Raw genomic sequence first — 23,018 nt, 5'->3', positions numbered from 1 at the left:
GAGACCCAAACCAAACTCTGATCGGGTTTTAAGGTTAAAAAAAAAGCCAAGTATACAATTGCACACTCAAACGGGATATCTAATTTGTGTTCACAGTAACCTTCAAAGTTGGAGAAGATTTTTGAATAACTCTTTCTACTTTTGGCCTATCCCTAACAAACAGTTTCTGTTTGTCAGTGAGGGTGGATTTGGAATGAATGAATGTTTTAAATTAGCATTAGACAACATAGATTCTTTCACTTGGGCAAGATATTTCTGCTATAGTTTACTCAGTTCAAAACACTAGCTGGAATGGCAGAAATAAATTTCTTGCGAAATTCTTCTGCGGCAAAGTAGTAACAGATGGCATCCAGGCAGCAGTTGACATTAGCTAAACACATTGCCACCTGTAGGAAGAGACTAATGCTTTGTTTCACAGTGCAGTCCACAATGATGCCCTGTCTTACCAGGAACTGCAGAAAGATCCCAAGATGGAATGGTGTAAAGGAGACAACAAACACCATGAGGTTGGCTAAAATGATCCATATAGAGGCAGCTTGCTCAACCCACTTCTGCTCCTGGTTTTTACGCCTCCAAAGAGTCTGGATGATCTGAACAGAGCAATAAACCATCAGAGTCAAAGGGATGAGAAATCCAAAGACTTCAACAGAAAGGATGATGGGAATGCTCCACGCCTGTTCTGACATATTGTGGAAGCACTTGACTTTGTCATTGTTGTGGAAGTCATAGATGGGGATGCTGCTAAGCCAAACTATAACCCAAATGCAACAGCATACCATGATTGCCTGTTTGCGGGATCGGAAAGCTCTGGCTTTGAGTGGGTGCCTTATAGCAATATATCTGTCCAAGCTAATACAGACAATGATGAAAATACTCCCATACATATTGACGAAGTAGAGAGCCTCTATAAATTTGCATAAGAGTCTCTGCTGCTCTTTTCTGGAATAGTACATCCTGAAAGGAAGTGAGAAAAGAAGAAGCAGATCCGCAAGAGCAAGGTTTATCATGTAGATTGATGATTCTGTCTGTTTCTTCCAAGAGTAGAACACCCAGAGGGCTATCAAATTCAGAATCAAACCAACAATGAAGGTAGGTATGGAGATCACGAGCTGGAGAGACTTCATTATAGTATCAATATGGTCAAAGGAGCACTCCTTGCTGAAGCTGTCATCATCCATTTGTCCTCTAAAATACACACACAGCAGGTTAAAACCACTAGATTCTCAGATTCCAAATAAATAATATAAAATATTGAATTAAATTTTCTAAAGCATCTAAGTCCCATTTTCAAAAGTGCCTAAGTAACTTAGGCCCCTAAATCCCATTGACTTTGAATGAGACTTGACCATGATTTTCAAAAGTCACTATTAATTTTAACTTCATTCTGTTTTAATTTTGAGTGGCCAGCATGAGATACCATAAAGGGGCCTGATTTTTCAGAACTGTGAGTACTGAGCACTTTCTGAAAATTATGCCCTTTTAAAGTGTCTTAACTTGGGCATCAAAACACAAAATCCCTAGTTGCTCTTGAAAATCTTGGCCAAGTCTCATTCAAGATCAGTGGGACATAAGCCCCTAAATCACTTGGGAGCTTATGAAAATCTTACTCAATATGCATTTTTTTGAAGCTTCTGAGGTGCTGTAGATAATGCTTTGCACAACAGTGATGGAAGAGTAAGCAAGTATTTTTTGGAAAAAAATCCTTGGGATCCTTAATGATCAAGTGGAACAATTAGAATTGATGTTGAATGTCTCATCTGAGGGAGTTACACACAGTTAATTGCGCACAGGCACATGATATTTCCTCAATGAAGTCTGCTCCCTTGACCCCAACAATGGCTGAGTGACATGTCAATTTCACTTTACAGCTTTCACTTTGCAGCTGCTAGGGCTCCCAGGGTCTATGGCTCTGGGGCAGCCACAGGGTGAGGACACCAGGGCTTTCAGGCTTCCAGGCTAGCTGGGCTCTCTTTGCCTCTCCAGATCCTGGAGGTGGTGGGGAGTTAAAGTGCAGGAACTCTCTGCCGCTCTGGCTCCTGGAGCTGGGGTAAGGTGGAACCGGTGTGGGAGAAAGTTCTATGACAGCAGCTCTGTGTACCCCCTGTAGTGGGGCAATTGCCCCACTCCTGAAAAAGGCTAGGCTGATTGGAGAAGCAGCCACAGCTGGGGCCATGCCCCAATCAGGCCACACCTGGCCCTATAAAAGGGCTGTGAGGCAGCCGTGGAGAGAGATGGGCCTGGCTGCTTGAGAACTGAGCAGGGCACCTAGAGTAGAGCAGGGCTGAGGGAAGGCCAGAGGAGCTCCAGCATGGAAAACCCTCAGGCTGCAGGCCTTGCTAAAGGCCAGGAAGGGAACTGGGGTTGCAGAGGTGCAGCCCAGGGCAGGCAAAGGCAGCGGCAGCAGGCCCAAACCCCCCTTGCTCATGATGAGTGGTTTATAGACTGCAGTCTGCCCCAGGGAGTGGGGGCTAGATGATGACTGGCAGTAGCCACTGAGGCAAGGTGGGGATAGGGGGTTGGGGGTTACCCTGAGAGGGGAGACCCAGAGCATGGTGGAGTACTGCTGGGGCAGCACCCCAAGATAAAGGGCACCGGGGTCTGGAAGGGACATGGGGGGCCAGTGGCAGGTGAGACACCGGGCCTGCAGAAGGCGCTCTGGAGGCTGGAAAGCTAATTCCCAGGACAACCAGCAGGAGGTGCCACACCAGTGAGTCGTCGCCTTGTTTTCCCCCCCATTTTCCCACTCAATGTTCCCATTGTCCCTAAAAACTATAGAGTTCTGGCTATTGGTGCCTAGAACATTCAATACAATTTTGGAATTGACCAGGTGCAGTGTTCAAAATCTATTGCATTACAGAGAGAGAGAGCAAGAGACCGAGAAATGCCATTGAGTTGATTGCAACAGAGGGTCCTGTGGCACCTTTGAGACTAACAGAAGTATTGGGATGCAAGTCTTGCATCTGAAGAAGTGAGGTTCTTACCCAAAAAGCTTATGCTCCCAATACTTCTGTTAGTCTCAAAGGTGCCACAGGACCCTCTGTTGCTTTTTACAGATTCAGACTAACACGGCTACCCCTCTGATAATTGAGTTGATTGTAAGTCCTCATATGCTTGGCCACTTAAACGATACAGTAGTTACATAATTTTGTCCTTTTAGACTAAAGTGTAAAATATTTTGATATTTATATTACCTTTTGATCGCTATCCAAAATAATTGTCAGGCTTAAAACTAGGCTCTGCAGTCAGTGTTCCTGTGAAAGGCTTTAAAATTTTATTGGAAATTAAAAGATGAGGTACTTTACCTTAATTTTCAGCAGAGAGATTTGAAGGGGCTGGTTCAGACAAAGTAAATCTATAGACTAGATATTTTGTAGACGCCGTATAAAGACGCATCTACTAATTTGCAATGGACTACCACATCCGTCCCACTCCGCCTCCAAAGACCAGTGATGAATCAATAAGAAACACCTGCATGGGAGAGAACCTCAAGCAGCTGTCTGTGAGACGCCTGCTCTGAAAAGGCAGCAGAAAGTAGAACCCCAGCAGGTCACCACCAAAGAACTGATGCTCTGTGCTAGACTCCTTTTGCTCGCCGCAGGCTCTGAGGTAAGAGCGGTGACCTTTTGGGACTTTGAGTTTATTTTATCTGAATAAACTCAGACTCCAATAAGGATGGTGATTGAATGAGTAAGTATGTGGAGTCTGTGTAAAGGGCCTATAAAAGGGAGAATAAAGAACAGGGCAGTGCAGAAGCACCTTGGCCATGAGGAGATATGTGCGGGGTGGTCAACTTGTTTACAAGCTGTTTTCTCATATGGCTTTTAGCCAGTGCAAGTGCCTGCTCCTGCAGTGTGTGGGGGCAAAGAGGTGCGTGCAAACAAGTGTCAGATGCATGTTGACAGTAGCTGTAGGTAGAGTAACATTTCCCTTTTTTGACTTCCTTATTTTGAAGCTAGTAATTTAACAGGTGAGATACTCCAATGAAGGCATTAAGAATGACATGAAATAGACAGTGTTTAAAAATAATAGGTGCTTAAAGGCTTCTAAGGCCACGGTTGTATACCTAAATAAGTGATCTGACTTTCTGAAGCACTGAGCACACAGCCACTCCCACTGACTTCATCATTCATTTCCTGCGTTTCTCTCAGGCCAGGTCTATGCTAAGAAATTAAGGCAGTATAACTATGTTGCTGAGGGGTGTGAAAAATCCACACCCCTGACCTATGCATTTAAACTGACCCAACGCTTAGTGTAGACAGTAGTAGGTGGATGGGAGAATTCTCATGTCGACCTACCTATTGCCTCTCTGGGAGATGGAGTACCTACATTAGTGGGTGAGCTGCAGTGGTTTAGATATAACGAGCCCTAAGCAGTGACTAGTGTGCTGCCTTAGGTTATACGCTTCTTGGACTGATAATGCCTGCAAACAAACAAGACACGGGCTTTTCCACTGTTTTCAATGAATATATAATCCCTTTCCCAAAAATTCTAGACTGCTCTGTTCTCAGGATCTGCTTTGTTTCTTTTCTATGGAGATTGACATGATGAAAATCACTTTAAAAAGACTATTTTTTTTTACAAATGGAGAACAGGCAATTTTAAATCCAAGATGGCAGTGGGAGCATGCAAGCTGCTCTTATATCTCTTTAGGGGTAGCTCTAAAAAAAATATTACCTAGCACAGAAAGACTATTGAACTTTCAATTCCTCCTTTCCTAGAGTCTTGACTGGAAGCCACTGCTTGGTATGGATTTATGTTAAAGGGATTTCAAATGTTCATGACTACAAAAGGTTATTCAAATTCTACAAAAATGTGGCTATATCTTTGATAGTTTGACTGTTCTCAAGCTACAAAATTAAAAAAAAATATTGCAGGAGAGACCTTGATCATGGCCCAGTGGTTAGATTAAGATGGAATGTAGTGAGTTGTACTGTCTTTCATAGTATAATCCAAGAACATTTGAGTGAAACTTGACCGTTGTACTATTTTAAATTGTCAGCTCATGTGTTTCTCATCATACGTTTCTTGGAAGAAACATATGCGGTTTCGAGAGACTTACTTCTGCATTTCAAAGTTTTCTGTCTAGTGGGTAGAAAATGTTGTGAAATATTTTGATCTTTTGCAAGAAATTCTACTTTTCCTGAAAAATGTGGTTGAAAGAATACTCCAGAACTTCGAAAAGGAGTTGGAGAAATCCAGGTTTCTAAGTGAAATGGCTTCCTTGATAGCTGTTTTAGTTATTTGAATGTGAAACTTCACAGGAAGAAGCAGAACAGATCTGAACTGTTTAGTCATGTCAATGGGTTTTGTAACAAAACAATACAGCACTTGAGGGGAAAAAAAATAGTTTAATCGTCTTCTCCTCCTCTGACAAACTGGCTAAGGGACTTGAAGGTTTCAAAGTATTTTTGACTTGTTTTCTCATCCAGTACTTAAGGCTTGTTGGAAGATTTCAGGAACTGATTTTAATAATTCTGAGCTCATGAAAGAGGATCTTGGAATTTTTTTTTAACTAAATGTTCAAACACTATCAACTACAGCTGTATGATCTCCAAGGGGAGCCATTTCTCATCACAATAAATGAAATCAGGGCAACTTCTTTAATCTACAAAATTCCAATTTTGGAAAAATTTCTTGAAAGAATTTATCTTAAGGATGAGTTTTTGAGGACCTATGTTCACAACAATGAAGTACATCAAATTAGAGTAGGGTGTTTTTTTTAATCAAATAGTAAATTAAGAGAAAAATGCATTGTGGTCACGAGAAGTATTTGCCAAATGTTCAGGCCAAAACCAAAGCATTTTGACTTTCTTTTTCTAAAAAAATAAGTTAGTTTTGATCTTTTCAAAACTAAATGTTCTAGAACATAAGAATGGCTGTACTGGCTCAGGCCAATTGTCCATCTAGCCCAATATCCTATCTTCCAACAATGGACAGTGCCAGATGACTCAGAAGGAATGAACAGAACAGGGTAATTATCAAGTGATCCATCCCCTGTCATCTGGCAATCAGACCCTTAGGGGCACTTTTTAAAAAAATTTGAAAGGTTTCATTTTAAAATTATCATCAGGGAGTAGAAAAACATTATATATATTTATTTGAGGTGTGGTTTATTTTTTACCTGAAACTAATGTCATTTTTTCCCGTCACTGAAACAAACAAACACCAAATTCAGTTTTGGGTTGAAATGCACCAACATGTATTGTGGGGGGGTTTTGGGTCTGGCCCCAAACCCAAAAAATCTGTTATTCCCTCAGCTTTACATCCACCCTAAGTATCATCCTTCATTGTTGAATTACCCAGTTACATTAACTTGCCCTAACAGAGCTCAACATTGACATTGCTGTAAACGTTAATGATGATATTGCTAAATCAGTAATAAGCTCGTGTTGCATGTGGGGCTATCACTTATTTTCAGTGATTGAATTTGTGTAATTTCTGGCCTGCATATAGACTGTTCACTTACAATCTGACTCGTCATTGTTTAAATTAGGACAACCCTGGTCTACAGCATATAGAATGAGCAAATGATCATTTCCATACATGCAGATAGAGGATTGGCCTAGAAATTACGGAAGTGTTGTCACATTGCTTGAGGTCCACATTTTTCATCTCAGACTTGGAGCTATAAATTAATATGCTTAAAATAGGCACATCATTGAGACACTTGTTCCTGGGGGGCCTTTATTACCCAGTGCCTTGGATTAGCAAATGTCAATTCCTAGGCATCAACAGCTGCAAAACTCAGCAGAATTTTTAATTATCTTTGACAAGGACATGATTGGGAAAAGAAAAGCAAAAACAAAACGTTACCACAATAAGAGAATTGGTTGATATTATTTGTCTTGTCTAAAGTATGATCTAGAGCAGTGGTATCCATCCTTTTTACGCCTAAGCTCACTTTTTGAATGTAAGGGTAACCCACGATCTACCCCGCCCCTTCCCCAAAGCCTTGCTACACTCACTCCATCCCCTCTCTCTCCATCACTCGCTCTCCCCCACTCTCACTCACATTCGCTGGGGGTGGGTGGGCGGCACATGGCTCCACGTGCTGCCCCTCTCTGCAAACACCGCCCCCACAGCTCCCATTGGCCACAGCTTCCCGTTCCCAGCCAATGGGAGCTGTAGGAGCAGTGCTTGAAAGCAGGAGCGGTGTGCAGAGGGAGACCCCTGCCCCCGTGGGGCTGTGCTGGTCGCTTCCAGGAGCGGCATGGGGCCAGAGCAGGCAGGGAACTTGTGTTAGCGGCAGCCCCACTGTGCCGCTGGAGATCGCAATTGACTTGTTGGTGACCACTGCTCTATCTCCTGCACCCCAACAATGGGGTAGCAGCCTTCCCACCAGGGCCGGTGCAACCTATTAGGTGACCTAGGCAGTCGCCTAGGGTGCTAGCATTTGTGGGGCAGCATTTTCTTTGGCGGCGACTATGGCATCCGGATCTTCAGCCGCCCCGTCGTCGTCGGCATTTAGGTGGAGGAATCTAGGGTAGGGGGGCGCGGGGAGGGCCGCCTGCAGCGAGTAAGGGGGGGGCGGCATGCAGGGGAACTCCCCGCCCCAGCTCACCACTGCTCCACCTCCTCCCCTGAGCTTGCTGCCCCACTCTGCTTCTCTCCCTCCCAGGCTTGCGGCGCCAAACAGCTGATTGGTGCCGCAAGCCTGGGAGGTGGGAGAAGTGGAGCAGCGATGCCGTGCTCTGGGAGGAGGCGGAGCAGAGGTGAGCTGGGGTGGGATGCTGCCTCACGGCTCCCCAGGCGCGGGGGAGTGGGGAGCTGCCGCGGGGGGGGCGCCTCAGGGCGGGGGTGGGGAGCTGCCGTGGGGCTCGGGCGGAGCACAGGTGAGCTGGGGTGGGGAGCTGCCACACAGCTCCCCGGGCCGGGGGGGGTGGGGAGCTGCCACGGGGGGGAGCGCCTCAGGGTGGTGGGGGGCAGGGAGCTGCTGCAGGGAAGGTGCCTCGGGGGGGGGGCGGGAGCTGCTGCAGGGCTCAGGGAGGGGGGAGGGTGCAAGGTGGAAGTTTCGCCTAGGGCACGAAACATCCTTGCACCAGCCCTGCTTCCCACTCTAAGCCCAGAGGCCTGTATCTGTTGGCCATCTGCCAGAGCCAGGATGCCTGACTCTTTGCTGCTCTACCCTGACTGCAGGCCAGAGTCCCTTAACTGTTTGGTGCCCTGCCCTGCCTGAGGGCCTGGGCACACAGACTTGTTACTGTTTGGCCCAGCTTGAGCAGCCACCGCTTTAAAAACAGCTAATTCCCCTCCTGATTGAGCTCTGTGACAAGAGTGTGACCATGAGGAGGCATAGCCTCTCTCATCGATTGACCAGGAGGGATGGCCAACATGCTTACAACTTATTCTAACAGGTGTGTATTGTAATGGACTTTAAAGAATGTTAGACTAGGGCTCAACCCATCTCCTTGAAGAAGCACATTCTGTAATCATGAAAAAAGAACGAGGAATACTTGTGGCACCTTAGAGACTAACACATTTATACAGTAGGAAGATATATACACACACACACACACATACAAAGAACATGAAAAAATGGGTGTTGTCATACTAGCTCTAACGAGACTAATCAATTAAGGTGGGCTATTAGCAGCAGGAGGAAAAACAACTTTTGTAGTGATAATCAGGATGGCCCATTTCAAACAGTTGACAAGAAGGTGTGAGTAACAGTAGGGGGGAAATTAGCATGGGAAAATAGTTTTTACTTTGTGTAGTGACCCATCTACTCCCAGTCTTTATTCAAGCCTAATTTCATGGTGTCCAGTTTGAAAATTAATTCCAGTTCTGCAGTTTCTCGTTGGAGTCTGTTTTTGAAGGTTTTTTGTTAAAGAATTGCAACTTTTAGATCTGTAATTGAGTGACCAGGGAGGTTGAAGTGTTCTCCAACTGGTTTTTGAATGTTATAATTCTTGATGTCTGATTTGTGTCCATTTATTCTTTTGTATAGAGACTGTCTGGTTTGGCCAATGTACATGGCAAAGGGGCATTGCTGGCATATGATGGCATATATCACATTGGTAGATGTGCAGGTGAACAAGCCACCAAGAATTCTCTACCCCAACCCAAACATTTGCATGTTTTAACCAGTTCTATTGTGCCTTATTACTAGACCTTTTGAGGGAGTGCTCTCAGTGTAAAGGAGCAGAGATGCATGTGCAAAGTTACCAACCATGTTTGATATCTTTGACATGGTGCATGGGCGGCTGGTGACCCTGCCACTGGGGGAGCCCCGGTGCGCCAGGTGGCGGAGTGGCGGCGCCTCCAGCACCAGTTGCCCCGAGTCCCTGTGGGAGGCAGGCTAGCCAGCCCCAGCCAGCCTGGGCCAGCCAGGGCAGAGCATTGGGAACCACAGGAGAGGGCCTTGCCTGGGGGTGGAGCATGGCAGGGCCATGTTAGGCTGTTTGGGGAGGCACAGCCTACCTCTGCCTACAATACCTGCTGCCCATGACATGGTGCTAGCCTCATGGGGACAGGTCCACAGCCTTCCCCATGATACTCCAGCTGGCAGAGCTGGCCCTATTTCAGAACAATGTATGCTACAGAGGGTATGTCTACACTGCAGTGGGGAGGTGTAATTCCCAGCTTGGGTAGACATACATAAGTTAGCATGCTAAAAATATCAGTGTGACTGCAGTAGCCTGGGTAGTGGCTTGAAATAGCCAACAGAGTATGTAGCTAGGAAGGGGTTGTAATCAGGTGGCTAGCCTGAGGCATTACTCATGTTGCCATTGCTACAGTACTATCTTTTAGCATGCTAGTTCAGGAATCTACCTCCCAGCTGCAGTATAGACACATCCAGACTATCTCAAGGTGTAGACATGGCCATGCTGCTCTAGGAAGCATTGTTTGCTTCTATGGCATATTGCCTTTTGGAATTCCCACTGTGCCACCACACCATTCTCTGCTGTAAAGGCACACTTTATTTGTAACTTCAAATGGGGAAGCAGCAGGAGCAGATGAATTTCTAAACTGCAAAGACCCTGTCGTCCTTCAATTCTCAAGATATGAAAAAATCTCAGAAGTAGAGCTGGGCAAAACTTTTCAGTTCAATAGTAAATTTGCTGTAGTTTCGTGTAGGAGAGGGGAATGGAACTATCTGCAAATTCAGCTAAAATGTAGCAAATAGTTTTGGCTGAATTAAAAAGAGGATTTCTTTTCTTCCTTCCCCCCCCCAAAAGTCATTTTGATTCTTAAACATTTCAGTTGACTTGGCTTTAAAAACAAAAATTGGGGGGGAGGGGGTGAGAAACAAGAAAAAATTGAGTTTCAGTGTGAAGCTAAAGGATTCCCCCATGCCTCCTGATTTTTCAGTTTGGTCATTAAACCAAAAAATGAGTTATATACAAGACAATTACAGAGAATAAATACGAAGTGTAAACATAGTTCACTCCAAATGATCTTTGGGTCTTAAAAGAAAATTATCCGGAAACCCTACCAAAGTTGACACTACACGATTGTTTTCAAACTGTAGTTAGTATATTGTAACTGAGCATTAGCAGTACACATTGAGAAGCTGCATGATCCTGTGGTGGCTGCAAATCAAGAATAGACTTAGGCAAATAACTGATATTTTTTTTCAGTTCACTGGCAATTCTGAAAAGTTAATAGTTTTGCACTGAAAAATATTATGATTACAAGCATTTTGTTTGACTATTTCTGAATATTTAAAAATTAAAGGACCTTTTGAAATGGTCATTTTGAACCAAAACTTTGAAACATTTGGTTGTGAAAATGTCAAAATAAAATATGTAGGATTTTTTTTAAACCAAAGGAAGTTTTGGTTTAAAAACTTCACCTAGCAGTAGTCATGAGTCCCTGAGTTCTAATCCAGGTGCTGGTGCTGTGTTGCTGCATAGCCATGAGCAAGCTATGTAGGTCTGCATTTTCAAACTTGGGTACTAAAACCTTGATCTGATTTTCAGGGGTATGGAGCACCTGAAACTGCTCGGAACTCCCACTGCTCAACACCTTTTGGACTCCAAAGAAAGGAAAAGCTAATCCAAATTAGTAATTAGGGGACAAGATGGAACAGATTTTGAAGAAATAAAGGAGTCTAGATAGTTGAAGATAGTTGTGCAGCAGCAAACTTTATATTTACCTAATCATAGGACTGGAAGGGACCTCAAGAGGTCATCTAGTCCAGTACCCTGCACTCATGGCAGAATTAAATACTCTCTCAGGGGTCGACAACCTGTGGCACATGTGCCAAAGATGGCACGCGAGCCGATTTTTGATGGCACGCTGCTGCCTGCCGGGGTCCTGGCCCCACTCAGCCCCCCCGCCCACCACTTTCTCCTGCTCCCAGGGGGGCAGGAGGCAGAAGCTTGATCATGCCAGCAGCCAAGCTCCCTCCTCTCTCGCTTCTTCCCCCAGCATGGTGCTTTCCTGCCCCTCCCCCTCCCCCTCCTTGCTGCCGATCAGCTGATCACCCTTGCGAGGGGGAGCGGGAACAGAGCTGCAACGTGCTTGCTGCTCCAGGGAGGAAGCAGAGAAGAGGTGGGGACGGGGCCTTGGGGAAAGGGGAGGGAATAAGGCATATCCTCTCCAACCCCCTGCCGTGAGCACCCCCACGAGCCGAGCATCCCAGTCCCCTGCCCTGACCCCTGCACCCACTCACACATACCCAGCCCCCCACACCCCATGCCCTGACTCTTGCACCTCCCCACATCCCCACCCTGAGCACCAAATGGGAGCTCCTGCACACCCCCCCCACATTCCCACCGGCACCCGCAGTCTGGGGTCCCGGCTTCCAGCCCCTTGCCAGCCGGGGTCCCACAGGCCCCGCTCAGGCCACTGCCAAACTAGGTGAACGGAACCCCAGCGGGCTGAGTGGGCCGGTGGCGTAAGATCAGCATTTTAATTTAATTTTAAATTAAGCTTCTTAAACATTTTGAAAACCTTGTTTACTTTACATACAACAATAGTTTAGTTATATAATATAGACTTATAGAGAGAGACACCTTCTAAAAAACGTTAACATGTATTACCAGCACGCAAAACCTTAAGTTAAAGTGAATAAGTGAAGACTCGGCACACCACTTCTGAAAGGTTGCCGACCCCTGTACTATCTATTGCCCAAATCAGTCTAAGTCTAAGCATACAAAGGAAGCAAATTTTTCATTGGTCAAAAAGAAAAAAAGCCATCAAATTAATAGGCTTTGAGACCGGCTTTCCTTGCACTGGTTTCTTTTGCATCAATATAGTTACATCAATCTCAGCTTTCTTTAATGTTTACATGTCTTGAATCTTTATTATCTGAACATTTCCTTTCCCAATAATACACCATCCTAAGAAAATTTCGCTCAGACTTTGAGAGAGAGAGATGTGTAGCAGAGATGTGCATGGTAAGAAAAGTTCTACCACTTGTATCACATTTGTTGGTTTGGGCAGATATAGATTTGAAAGTAATCGGAACAGGAACACGATGTTGTTCTCTTTTGTTGCTGCTGCAGTTGTCTCAGAAGCTCTGATGCATTGAATTCTTACTTTTTAATCACTACAAGGCACTGAATAGCATGGAGACACACACAGTGAACTATGATCAAATAGAAACAATAGAGTAAAAGCTAATGATAAAATAAAAGGAATTTCGTTTACAGAAATGCTTAGTGGAATCTGTGTATTGGGTTCAAAGCCAAATCAATGTTAGCTAATGTAGGGGTTGACAGAGCAGTGCCACCTTGTGGAAATTGTTAGGAAATGGACTAGACTACCCAAAGGGAGGAATGAGAGGCTTTTCCACTGCAATTTATTAATTTGAAAGCAAATAGAGAATAAAGTGAATGAGTTCCTATTCTTAACCAGATTTTCCTGCTTCCCTCCACTCTTGTCCACCATTTGCATTTTTGCCAATGAGTCAGACTGAGAACAAGCTCTCTATATACTGATGCTTCAGCTGCTCATCCACATCTTCTAAAAGAGGGGTCTCAAACTCAATTTACCTTAGGGCCAATGCCAGTCCTCAAATCCTCCCAGCGGGCCAATAATGTCACTGAAGATGGTGTTCACACCGCTTCCCAGCCTGTTTCCCACCCTTTTCCCTCACTCCTTTGGCCTCATGCCACCCCAGCTGACTCTGCCCAGCGACTAGCAACGCTGCCTCCATGGCTGACTCTGCCCAGGGCCATCCTTAGGCATATGCAGCTGTGTAGGGCACCATGAAATTTGGGGCACCAAATTGCCCCAAATTTCATGGTGCCCTAGGCAGCTACGTGCAGCATCTGCAGCAGCACCAGCCCCGGTGACCAGCCCTATCCCTCAGCCAGCCACCCCACGGGCTGCGCCCACTGCAAGGGGCAGAGTTGTCCCTAGGGTGAGTGTGGGGTCCCGGACAGCTCCCTCCGCCCTGTCTCTTACCCTTCCCCTTGCTCCGCCCTAGCCTGCCCCCATTCTACCTCTTCCCCCAGCAACCCCGCACTCCCGGCAGTGGCGGGAAGTGGAGCAACCTGGCCCCAGCAGCTGGCAGCTATGAGTGCCGAATGAAAGAACTTTTTTAAAAGTTTCTGTGGGCCGCAGTGGGGAGGTTCTTGGGCCGCAGATGGCCCACAGGCCAGGACTTTGAGACCCCTGTTCTGAAAAGAGCATAAATGAAATTGCACTAAAAACATTCTAGCTCAAAATGACTCCTCATCAGAGCCGGGCAAATAATGGATTTTTGAGCTTGGCTTTCACTTCAGGCTGACCCAAAAGAACAGAGCTTTTGTTTGTTTGTTTGTTTTTTCTTGTCAGAAATGAAAAACTGAAAATAATTTGTTTCAGGCTGAACAAAACATTTTGTTTGATCTGGAATAAAACCTTTTGTTTTTGATGTGTTTTTTAAAGTTAATTCTAGCTAACTTTAAAAACAAACTGTTTTGAAATGAGAAGTTGAAACGTTTCCACTTTTTTGGACACTCTCCGCCTGCCCTCCCGCTCTTACCCCCTTGCTCCAAAGCTATTTGCCAAGATCAACCCAAATTTGTGAACAGTATTGAGTGACCAATAGAGGGGGGAAAACTTCACGCTGCTCTACCCTGACTCTTGTATGGAGCTAGTGTGATGCTACAGTAAATTCCATAATGGCAAGTCCAATGCACTGGGTAAACTTGCACAGCTGTGGAATCTGCTACACCCCTTGACAGGTTGCAATGTGTACTGTCAGTTACATTGCTCATTAGAGATTGGGGTAGGGATCAGACTCCTGCCCTTATAGGGTTTATAATTCTACTAGGGTTGAGATTGTGCCTGGCCCCTGCATTGGTGAGGCTCCTTGCATCCTCTCCAATGCCTTGCACATCCATGTTCTGTGGTAACCAAAGTGACAAATGCCTACTCATGTACTTACCCGTGTGTTCATGCATTACTGGGCAGAGTTCCATATATACCCCTGGACAGACATTACCTAGCCTTGTATTTATCTTTTACACCCACAAATAGGAAAAGATGGAACTTTTATAATCTGGGCCTGGGCACAATACATGGGAGAGAGCAGCCACAGGTACATGAGCGCACACACATGCTAATGTACATTTAGTACTCTCCCAGCTCTCTTTAATGACAATAGGATGGTGATGACCTCTAGCTCTGACTGCTTCTTATGTTCCACATCAACACATTCCATAGTGTTTCCAACATAGATGCAGGGTTCATAAGAAGCTGGAAGTAGGATTTATAAGGCAAGATGGATCAACGTACTATGGTTGAAGAAGGATGTTCTGATCATAAGCCACCTCTCTCCTATAGGTTTGTCTAGAGGGAGGAAGGGCTCCTCCCATGTATGTGAAACAAAGAGTACGAATTGTCTGTCTGCTCAGGGCATTAATGTTCATAATTCTGAACTTCCAAATCTTTGAATATCTGAGCTTTTAACTTAGCCAGTAATGGCTCAGCTGTAGTTTGTCTCCCTAGCTCGGTGTTGGAGGCAGTGCAGAGTTGCAATTCTTGGGTGGACGCACCAGGGGGCACTGTGCTTTGGGAAGACCCAGGTTTCCCAGTTTCAGTGTGAATGAACCCCTTTTCTCTTCCGTTCAGGGGGTACAGGGTGAAGTCCACTCTGTTTTTCACCAAGTGTGGAGGTAGACAGTGGCAGTAGGGGTTTAACTTCTTCCCCACCTCCATGGGATGGTTTGCATTCCAGAGGAAACAGTCAGAGACTGGAGCTGGGGCTGGCCTCTGCTCATGGCAGACAGAGTCCTTGCACCCTAAGATACTCTTCTCCATGTTCATGACTAAAGCCACAATTTAGTCTTGGATATTTTTAGTAAAAGTCATGGACAGTTTATGGGCAATAACCAAAACGTCACAGGCTAGTGACTTGTCCATGACTTTTACTAAAAATACCCCTAACTAAATCTTAGGTGCTGAGGCACTTCCAGGGACGCTGCTGATCCGGGGGGAGGCCCTCTGGGCCTCGCTGCTGCTGGGGTGGGAGGGGCAGCCCAGGACCCTGACGCTGCTGCTGGGGGGGAGCAGCCTGAGGCCCCCCTGCTGCTATTGCTGCTGGGGAGTGGTGGCCTGGGGCCCTGCCACCACTACTGCTAGAGGGGGGGGCGGTCTGGGATCCTGCTGCTGCTGTGGGGGCAGGGGGGGGCAGCCCAGGGTCCCTATGCTGCTGCTTCTGCTCTGGGTCGGGGGTGTGTGTGGCCTGGGGCCCCGCTGCTGCTCCGGGGGTAAGGGAGTTGGAAGCCCGGGGTCCCCCTGCCACCGCTTTTGCTCTGGGGGGAGGGAGAGCACAGCCCAAGGCACTGCTGCTGTTTCTGGACCTGCTCCAGGGCAGTACCCGGGACCAGCTACCTAGGGCCGCCAGAGCAGCAGCGAGCATGGCTTGCTCTGGGGCCACCCCAGCTGCTTAAGCGTCCCTGTGGCAGGGGCAGCTCCAGGCACCAGCGCACCAAGCATGTGTCTGGGGTGGCAAGCCGCGGGGGGCGGATGCTGGTCGCCGTGAAGGCAGCAGTCAGGCTGCCTTCGGCGGCATACCTGCGGAAGGTCCACCAGTCCCATGGTTTCGGCAGTGGGTACGCCGAAGGCGTGGGACCGGCGGACCTCCCGCAGGCACACTGCCGAAAGCTGCCTGACTGCCGTGCTTGGGGCGGCAAAATATATAGAGCCGCCCCTGCCCTGTGGTCAGCCACACCAGCTGCTGCAGACGTCACAGAGGTCCCAGAAAGTCACAGAATCCGTGACTTCCGTGATCTCCATGAAAGACTTGCAGCCTTATTCATGACCACATTTCTATGTCTTCCTCAAGATATTTGGTGCTTGTTAAGGATGAGTAAACTGGTTCAGACAAAATAAGGGCTATTCAAACCTGAACCAGGGAAGGAAGAGGAGAATAGAGGGGTAGGGGTGTGTGTGTGTGCGTAATGATGACTCCTTTTAGGGCTGTTGCTCCCTCCTTTTCTGCAATATGCCCTCTACTATCAACCTTACCCCTCTATTTTTGAGATGCAATTGCTGAGCCATGCAGGTCTAGCAGCCCCTCTGCTGTGTATCAGCTGTTGTATTGCTGAATGAATTGTGGTTCATAAATACACAACACTTTATTTCAGCAGCAGAGGCCAGGTTTGCTGAATCCCACCAGTCCAGCTGGCTTACAAAGAGGAGATAAGCCCTATTTTGCTTGACAGCTAGTGGAATTCTCCCTTGGCTTGTGTGGAGGCAGCCTGTATTGTCAGAGCCTGCTGCCAGTTTAATAGCCTGATTCCACATGATGAATAAAAGTGGTTTAGCTAAGGTTATGTCTACACTACCGTGATAAATCAACCTACATTACGCAGCTCCAGCTACGTGAATAACGTAGCTGGAGTTGATGTACCTGAGGTCGAGTTACCGCGCGGGGCCCATGGGAGAAAATCTCCCATCAACTTACCTTATTCTTCTGGTTGGGGGTAGAATACAGGGGTCGACTGGAGAGCGATCTGCAGTCTATTTGGTGGGTTTTTACTAGTCGCGCTAAATAGACCGCTGGTGGATCGATCTCAGAGTGTCGATCCTCACGGTAGTGTAGACCTGCCCTGAGTCATTATACTCTCCCCTTTTTTCTGGCTGCCTACCAGGAGCAGATGCAGTCATACGTGCAAAACCAAGTGGGACAAGCTCAAAAATAAAGCCAAACCTCATTTGAGAAAAAATCTTGCCAAGGTGGAATATTGCTTACGACTGAAAACCTGTTTGCCATCTTACTACTGCAAACAATGTTTAGAAGATTTACTAAAAAACTCTGAAAAGGCCCACTTCCTTCAGCACTTCAGTTCTGTTCTAACTAGGCTAATAGCAAACTTTGTGCCACTAGATGGAACCAGAAGCCAGGCTGCTGGAAGGTGCACACGTTAAAAAAAGGAAAACCTAAACCAAGAAAAGAAGAATGCTTAGAATAAAGGCAAAAGCATTTGCCAACAAAGTCTGAGGCTGGGAATTTTCAAAAAGGCCTGAGCGAGAAATTATGATACTTAACTCTACTCGGCCCCTGAAAAATCCAGTTTGAGAGTAGATGATTCACTGTATTCGGTAAGAATACCACTTTGGGTCTGAAAATAACCAGTTCTTAAATGACTCCATATTTAAATTCTGACCCCATATTTACCAATGGCAATCCGCTTATATTTCCCAAATACAAACAACATTGTTTAAATTGCAATACGTACTTTCTATTTGGCTCTCTTAATCACATGGGTTTCAATAACCCTTCTGTCTTGAAAAATCTAGTGCACCAAGAACCAATTATTGGGCTCTATTATGCGTTTATTTGAACTTCAAGTATAAATGATTACATGAGAACTCTATTTCTCAGGCAATCTGCTACTGTAATAGCTCTCTTCTTAGTACTGTATGCCTTTAATGAGCCCAAAATCATTTAATATGACCTCTGATTTTACATGTCCTTCTTGAGACCCACAAATGGAAGCACACATAATCTAGTAACATTTGGTCACTTGCTCCAAGTACCTGGCAGCCTCATTTTGGTCAAAGAATTGACTAAGGATGCAATTTCCAGAAGCTTCTAACTATTGCAGGAGATTAGGTATTATTAGGTCCAGATTTTCAAAAGTATTTAGGAGCCTAATTCCAATGACTTCAATGGGAGTTGATGCCTAAATACCTTTTGAGGATCTGAAATGCAGGGGCCTACATTTCAGCAAAAGTCCATGTGACTTGGACTCCTATGGCACTCTACTTACCTGTGGAATGTAGTGCCCACCTGGGGCGTTACACCTGTTTAACTACAGCAGTTTAGCTAAAGAAGTCTTTTGAAACTGATTTAATTTTGCATGTAGAATCATAGAACCATAGGTTTACTCTAACTCAGGGCCGGCTCCAGGCACCAGGGTAGCAAGCAGGTGCCTGGGGCGGCCAATGAAGAGGGGGGCGGCACGTCCGGCCGTTCGGCGGCAATTCGGTGATGGGGCTGTCACTCCCTCTGAGAGCAAAGGACCTGCCGCCAAATTGCCATTGTAGAATGAAGCAGCGGTAGAACTGCCACCGATCGCGGCTTTTTTATTTATTTATTTAATTGCTGCTTGGGGCAGCAAATACGCTAGAGCCGGCCCTGGTCTAACCCCCTGCCAAGAGGCAGGATTTGTTGTGTCTAACCCTCCAACACAGATGGCTATTCAGCCTCCTTTTGGAAATCTCCAGCGAAGGAGCTTCCACAACCTTCCGTTGTCCTACTTACAGTTAGGAGTTTTTCTTGAGATTTATTCTAAATCTGCTATCCTGTAGTTTGAACCCATTGCCTTTTGTCCTGCCCTCTGTGGCAAGAGAGAACATCTTTTATCCATCTTTTCCCCCCCAAGTATTTGAAGGCTGTTATCATGTCGTTCTCTCTTCTCGCCCCCCACGCCCCACTAATCTCCTCTTTTTACTATACATACCCAGTTTCTTCAGTGTAGACCAGGCCCAACACTTCTGATAAAGAAGGAAAAAATAGACTGAAAACCACACTTCTCATTTTCAACATTCTGTCTGTCCCAGCTCTCTCAGCCAGTCTATTCTCTTTTCCTCTGCAGGGATTTATGTGTGAGATGGTAGCTAGGACAACAGAAGAATTCTTTGGTCAACCTAGCACTGTCTATGCAGGGACTTAGGCTGTTTTAACAACTCCACTCAGGGTGTGGATTTTTCACACTCCTGACCACTGGTGCTGGAACTGGGAGTGGGGTCAGAGCTGGGTTACCTGGACTGAGGAAAGGCAGGAGCAGCAGCAGGACTGGGAATGAGCAGGCACAAGAGCTATCACAACCATGGACAAATAGTTTGGTGGTTGCTCAAAGTATCGTAAGAGCCAGTCTACTGACTCTTCTCATCAGTCAGCAGGGGTAGCCAAACAGGCAGCCTTCTACAGGCCAGCTGTGTTCATTGGCTTGCCTGCAGATTGGTTCTGCTGCAGGCCCTGATTCCTGACAGGAGGAGACTTGCATCACCTTGAAGCTGAGAGATGGAGATTCTGGGGAAACACCAGGTCTTGGCTAAATAAGAAGAAAAAGAATAAGGGAAAGGGAGAGAAACCCTTAATTATTGCTACCATTATTATTATGACTGATCCCCAGTGTCTCTAAAAACAACTCAGGTGAAATGCTTTTGTATTTTGGGTCACCTTGAGGTCACTTTCCTCATGCGAGAGCCTTCATTAGCCTCATTTATGTCAGGAGAATTTCCTTAAAATTTCTCCCTATTGCTCCCATGCTAGCAATGTTAGGAGGTCTTGTAGAGTTGAGTAAGACTCCTCATGCAAAGAAGGCGACTGTAATGGGTTCGGTCACAGAAACTCCCTTGGTACTGTCACCTGTTGTGCTGAATGTACCTCTGAGCTCATTTTCCCTGCCAGCCTGGGACTCCAGAATCCTGCCTTGTTGAGCCAGACCCACTAGCCTGCTGCAACACATATAAGGCAACACCTCTTCCCCACGAAGCCCACAGGTAAGTGGGGAACATGGAGACCTGGGAGATGGGTCGGAAATAGAAGGAGCATGGGCTATAATGGCAGAGAGAAAGGAGGGTCAGGGCAAAATTGGGAGGCAAGATCAAATCAGTATCTTAGATGCCTACATACAAATGCGAGAAGTATGAGTAATAAGCAGGAAGAACTGGAAGTGCTAATAAACAAATACAACTATGACATTGTTGGCATCACCGAAACTTGGTGGGATAATACACATGATTGGAATGTTGGTATGGATGGGTACAGGTTGCTCAGGAAGGATAGACAGGGGAAAAAGGGAGGAGGTGTTGCCTTACATATTAAAAATGTACACACTTGGACTGAGGTGGAGATGGACATAGGAGACAGAAGTGTTGAGAGTCTCTGGGTTAGGCTAAAAGGGGTAAAAAACAAGGGAGATGTCATGCTAGGAGTCTACTACAGGCCACCTAACCAGGTGGAAGAGGTGGATGAGGGTTTTTTTTAAACAACTAACAAAATCATCCAAAGCCCACGATTTGGTGGTGATGGGGGACTTCAACTGTCCGGATATATTTTGGGAAAATATCACAGTGGGGCACAGACTATCCAATAAGTTCTTGGACTGCATTGCAGACAACTTTTTATTTCAGAAAGTTGAAAAATCTACTACAGGGGCAGCTGTTCTAGACTTAATTTTAACAAATAGGGAGGAACTCGTTGAGAATTTGGAAGTGGAAGGCAGCTTGGATGAAAGTGATCATGAAATCATAGAGTTCATAATTCTAAGGTAGGGTAGAAGGGAGTACAGCAAAATAGAGACAATGGATTTCAGAAAGGCGGATTTTGGTAAGCTCAGAGGGCTGATAGGTAAGGTCCCACAGGAATCAAGACTGAGGGGAAAAACAACTGAGGAGAGTTGGCAGTTTTTCAAAGGGACACTATTAAGGGCCCCAAAGCAAGCTATTCTGCTGGGTAGGAAAGATAGAAAATGTGGCAAAAGACCACCTTGGCTTAACCACGAGATCTTTCTTGCATGATCTAAAAAATAAAAAGGAGTCATATAAAAAATGGAAACTAGGATAGATTACAAAGGATGAATATAGGCAAACAATACAGGAATGCAGGGGCAAGATTAGAAAGGCAAAGGCACAAAATGAGCTCAAACTAACTACAGGAATAAAGGGAAACAAGAAGACTTTTTATCAATACAGTATAAGGAAGACCAAGGACGGGGTAAGCCCACTGCTCAGTGAGGAGGAAGAAACAGTAACAGGAAACTTGGAAATGGCAGAGATGCGTAATGACTTCTTTGTTTCCGTCTTCACCGAGAAGTCTGAAGGAATGCCTAACATAGTGAATACTAATGGGAAGGGGGTAGGTTTGGAAGATAAAATAAAAAAAGAACAAGTTAAAAATCACTTAGAAAAGTTAGATGCCTGCAAGTCACCAGGGTCTGATTAAATGCATTCTAGAATACTCAAGGAGCTAATAGAGGAGGTATCTGAGCCTCTAGCTATTATCTTTGCAAAATCATGGGAGACGGGAGAGATTCCAGAAGACTGGAAAAGGGCAAATATAGTGCCCATCTATAAAAAAGGAAATAAAAACAACCCAGGAAACTACAGACCAGTTAGTTTAACTTCTGTGCCAGGGAAGATAATGGAGCAAGTAATTAAGGAAATCATCTGCAAACACTTGGAAGGTGGTAAGGTGATAGTGAATAGCCAGCATGGATTTGTAAAGAACAAATCATGTCAAACCAATCTGATAGCTTTCTTTGATAGGATAACGAGTCTTGTGGATAAGGGAGAAGCGGTGGATGTAGTATACCTAGACTTTAGTAAGGCATTTGATACGGTCTTGCATGATATTCTTATCAATAAACTAGGCAAATACAACTTAGATGGGGCTACTATAAAGTGGGTGCATAACTGGCTGGATAACCATACTCTGAGAGTAGTTATTAATGGTTCACAATCCTGTTGGAAAGGTATAACAAGTGGGGTTCCGCAGGGGTCTGTTTTGGGACCGGTTCTGTTCAATATCTTCATCAACGACTTAGATTTTGGCATAGAAAGTATGCTTATTAAGTTTGCAGATTATACCAAACTGGGACGGATTGCAACTGCTTTGGAGGATAGAGTCAAAATTCAAAATGATCTGGACAAATTGGAGAAATGGTCTGAGGTAAACAGAATGAAGTTTAACAAAGACAAATGCAAAGTGCTCCACTTAGGAAGGATCAATCAATTTCACACATACAGAATGGGAAGAGACTGTCTAGGAAGGAGTACGGCAGAAAGGGATCTAGGGGTTATAATGGACCACAAGCTAAATATGAGTCAACAGTGTGATACTGTTGCAAAAAAACCAAACATGATTCTGGGATGCATTAACAGGTGTGTTGTGAGCAAGACACGAGAAGTCATTCTTACGCTCTACTCTGCGCTGGTTAGGCCTCAACTGGAGTATTGTATCCAGTTCTGGGCACCGCATTTCAAGAAAGATGTGGAGAAATTGGAGATGGTCCAGAGAAGAGCAAGAAGAATGATTAAAGGTCTTGAGAACATGACCTATGAAGGAAGGCTGAAAGAATTGGGTTTGTTTAGTTTGGAAAAGAGAAGACTGCGAGGTGACATGATAGTAGTTTTCAGGTATCTAAAAGGGTGTCATAAGGAGGGGGGAGAAAACTTGTTCACCTTAGCCTTTAAGGATAGAACAAGAAGCAATGGGCTTAAACTGCAGTAAGGGAAGTTTAGGTTGGACATTAGGAAAAAGTTCCTATCTGTCAGGGTGGTTAAACACTGGAATAAATTGTCTAGGGAGGTTGTAGAATCTCCATCTCTGGAGATATTTAAGAGTAGGTTAGATAAATGTCTATCAGGGATGGTATTTGTATCCTGCCATGAGGGCTGGGGACTGGACTTGATGACCTCTCGAGGTCCCTTCCAGTCCTAGAATCTATGAATCTATATCCAGGGTCTGAACCACACCCCCAAAGCTGCAGACTTAACTAAAAACAGCTCAGAAGGTCACCTTCCTCCAGCACCCAGACACCCAGTTCCCAAATAGGATGAACAAACTCAGTAGATTATAAACTTTGTAGTGATACCTTACAAGAGACCTTTTGCATAAAGCATAT

At 45.5% G+C, this 23,018-nt stretch overlaps 1 protein-coding gene across 1 annotated transcript; it reads right to left on the bottom strand.

The window, feature by feature from the left end:
- Positions 1 to 269: 269 nt before the first annotated feature.
- On the bottom strand, positions 270 to 1,178 carry LOC128843763 (G-protein coupled receptor 55-like). Its single transcript, XM_054040867.1, has one exon. The coding sequence runs from the start codon at positions 1,176 to 1,178 to the stop codon at positions 270 to 272; it is 909 nt and encodes a 302-aa protein (XP_053896842.1).
- Positions 1,179 to 23,018: the final 21,840 nt, after the last annotated feature.

Source organism: Malaclemys terrapin, chromosome 9 (genome assembly GCF_027887155.1).
Source record: "Malaclemys terrapin pileata isolate rMalTer1 chromosome 9, rMalTer1.hap1, whole genome shotgun sequence".
Classification (NCBI taxonomy): Eukaryota; Metazoa; Chordata; order Testudines; family Emydidae; genus Malaclemys; species Malaclemys terrapin.
Note: the sequence above shows the minus strand (reverse complement) of the source record. Positions and strands in the feature narration are given on the sequence as shown.

What these genes read in the sequence shown, in the direction of transcription:
- LOC128843763 (XM_054040867.1), bottom strand. Translation starts at nt 1,178, where the DNA reads ATGGATGATGACAGCTTCAGCAAGGAGTGCTCCTTTGACCATATTGAT.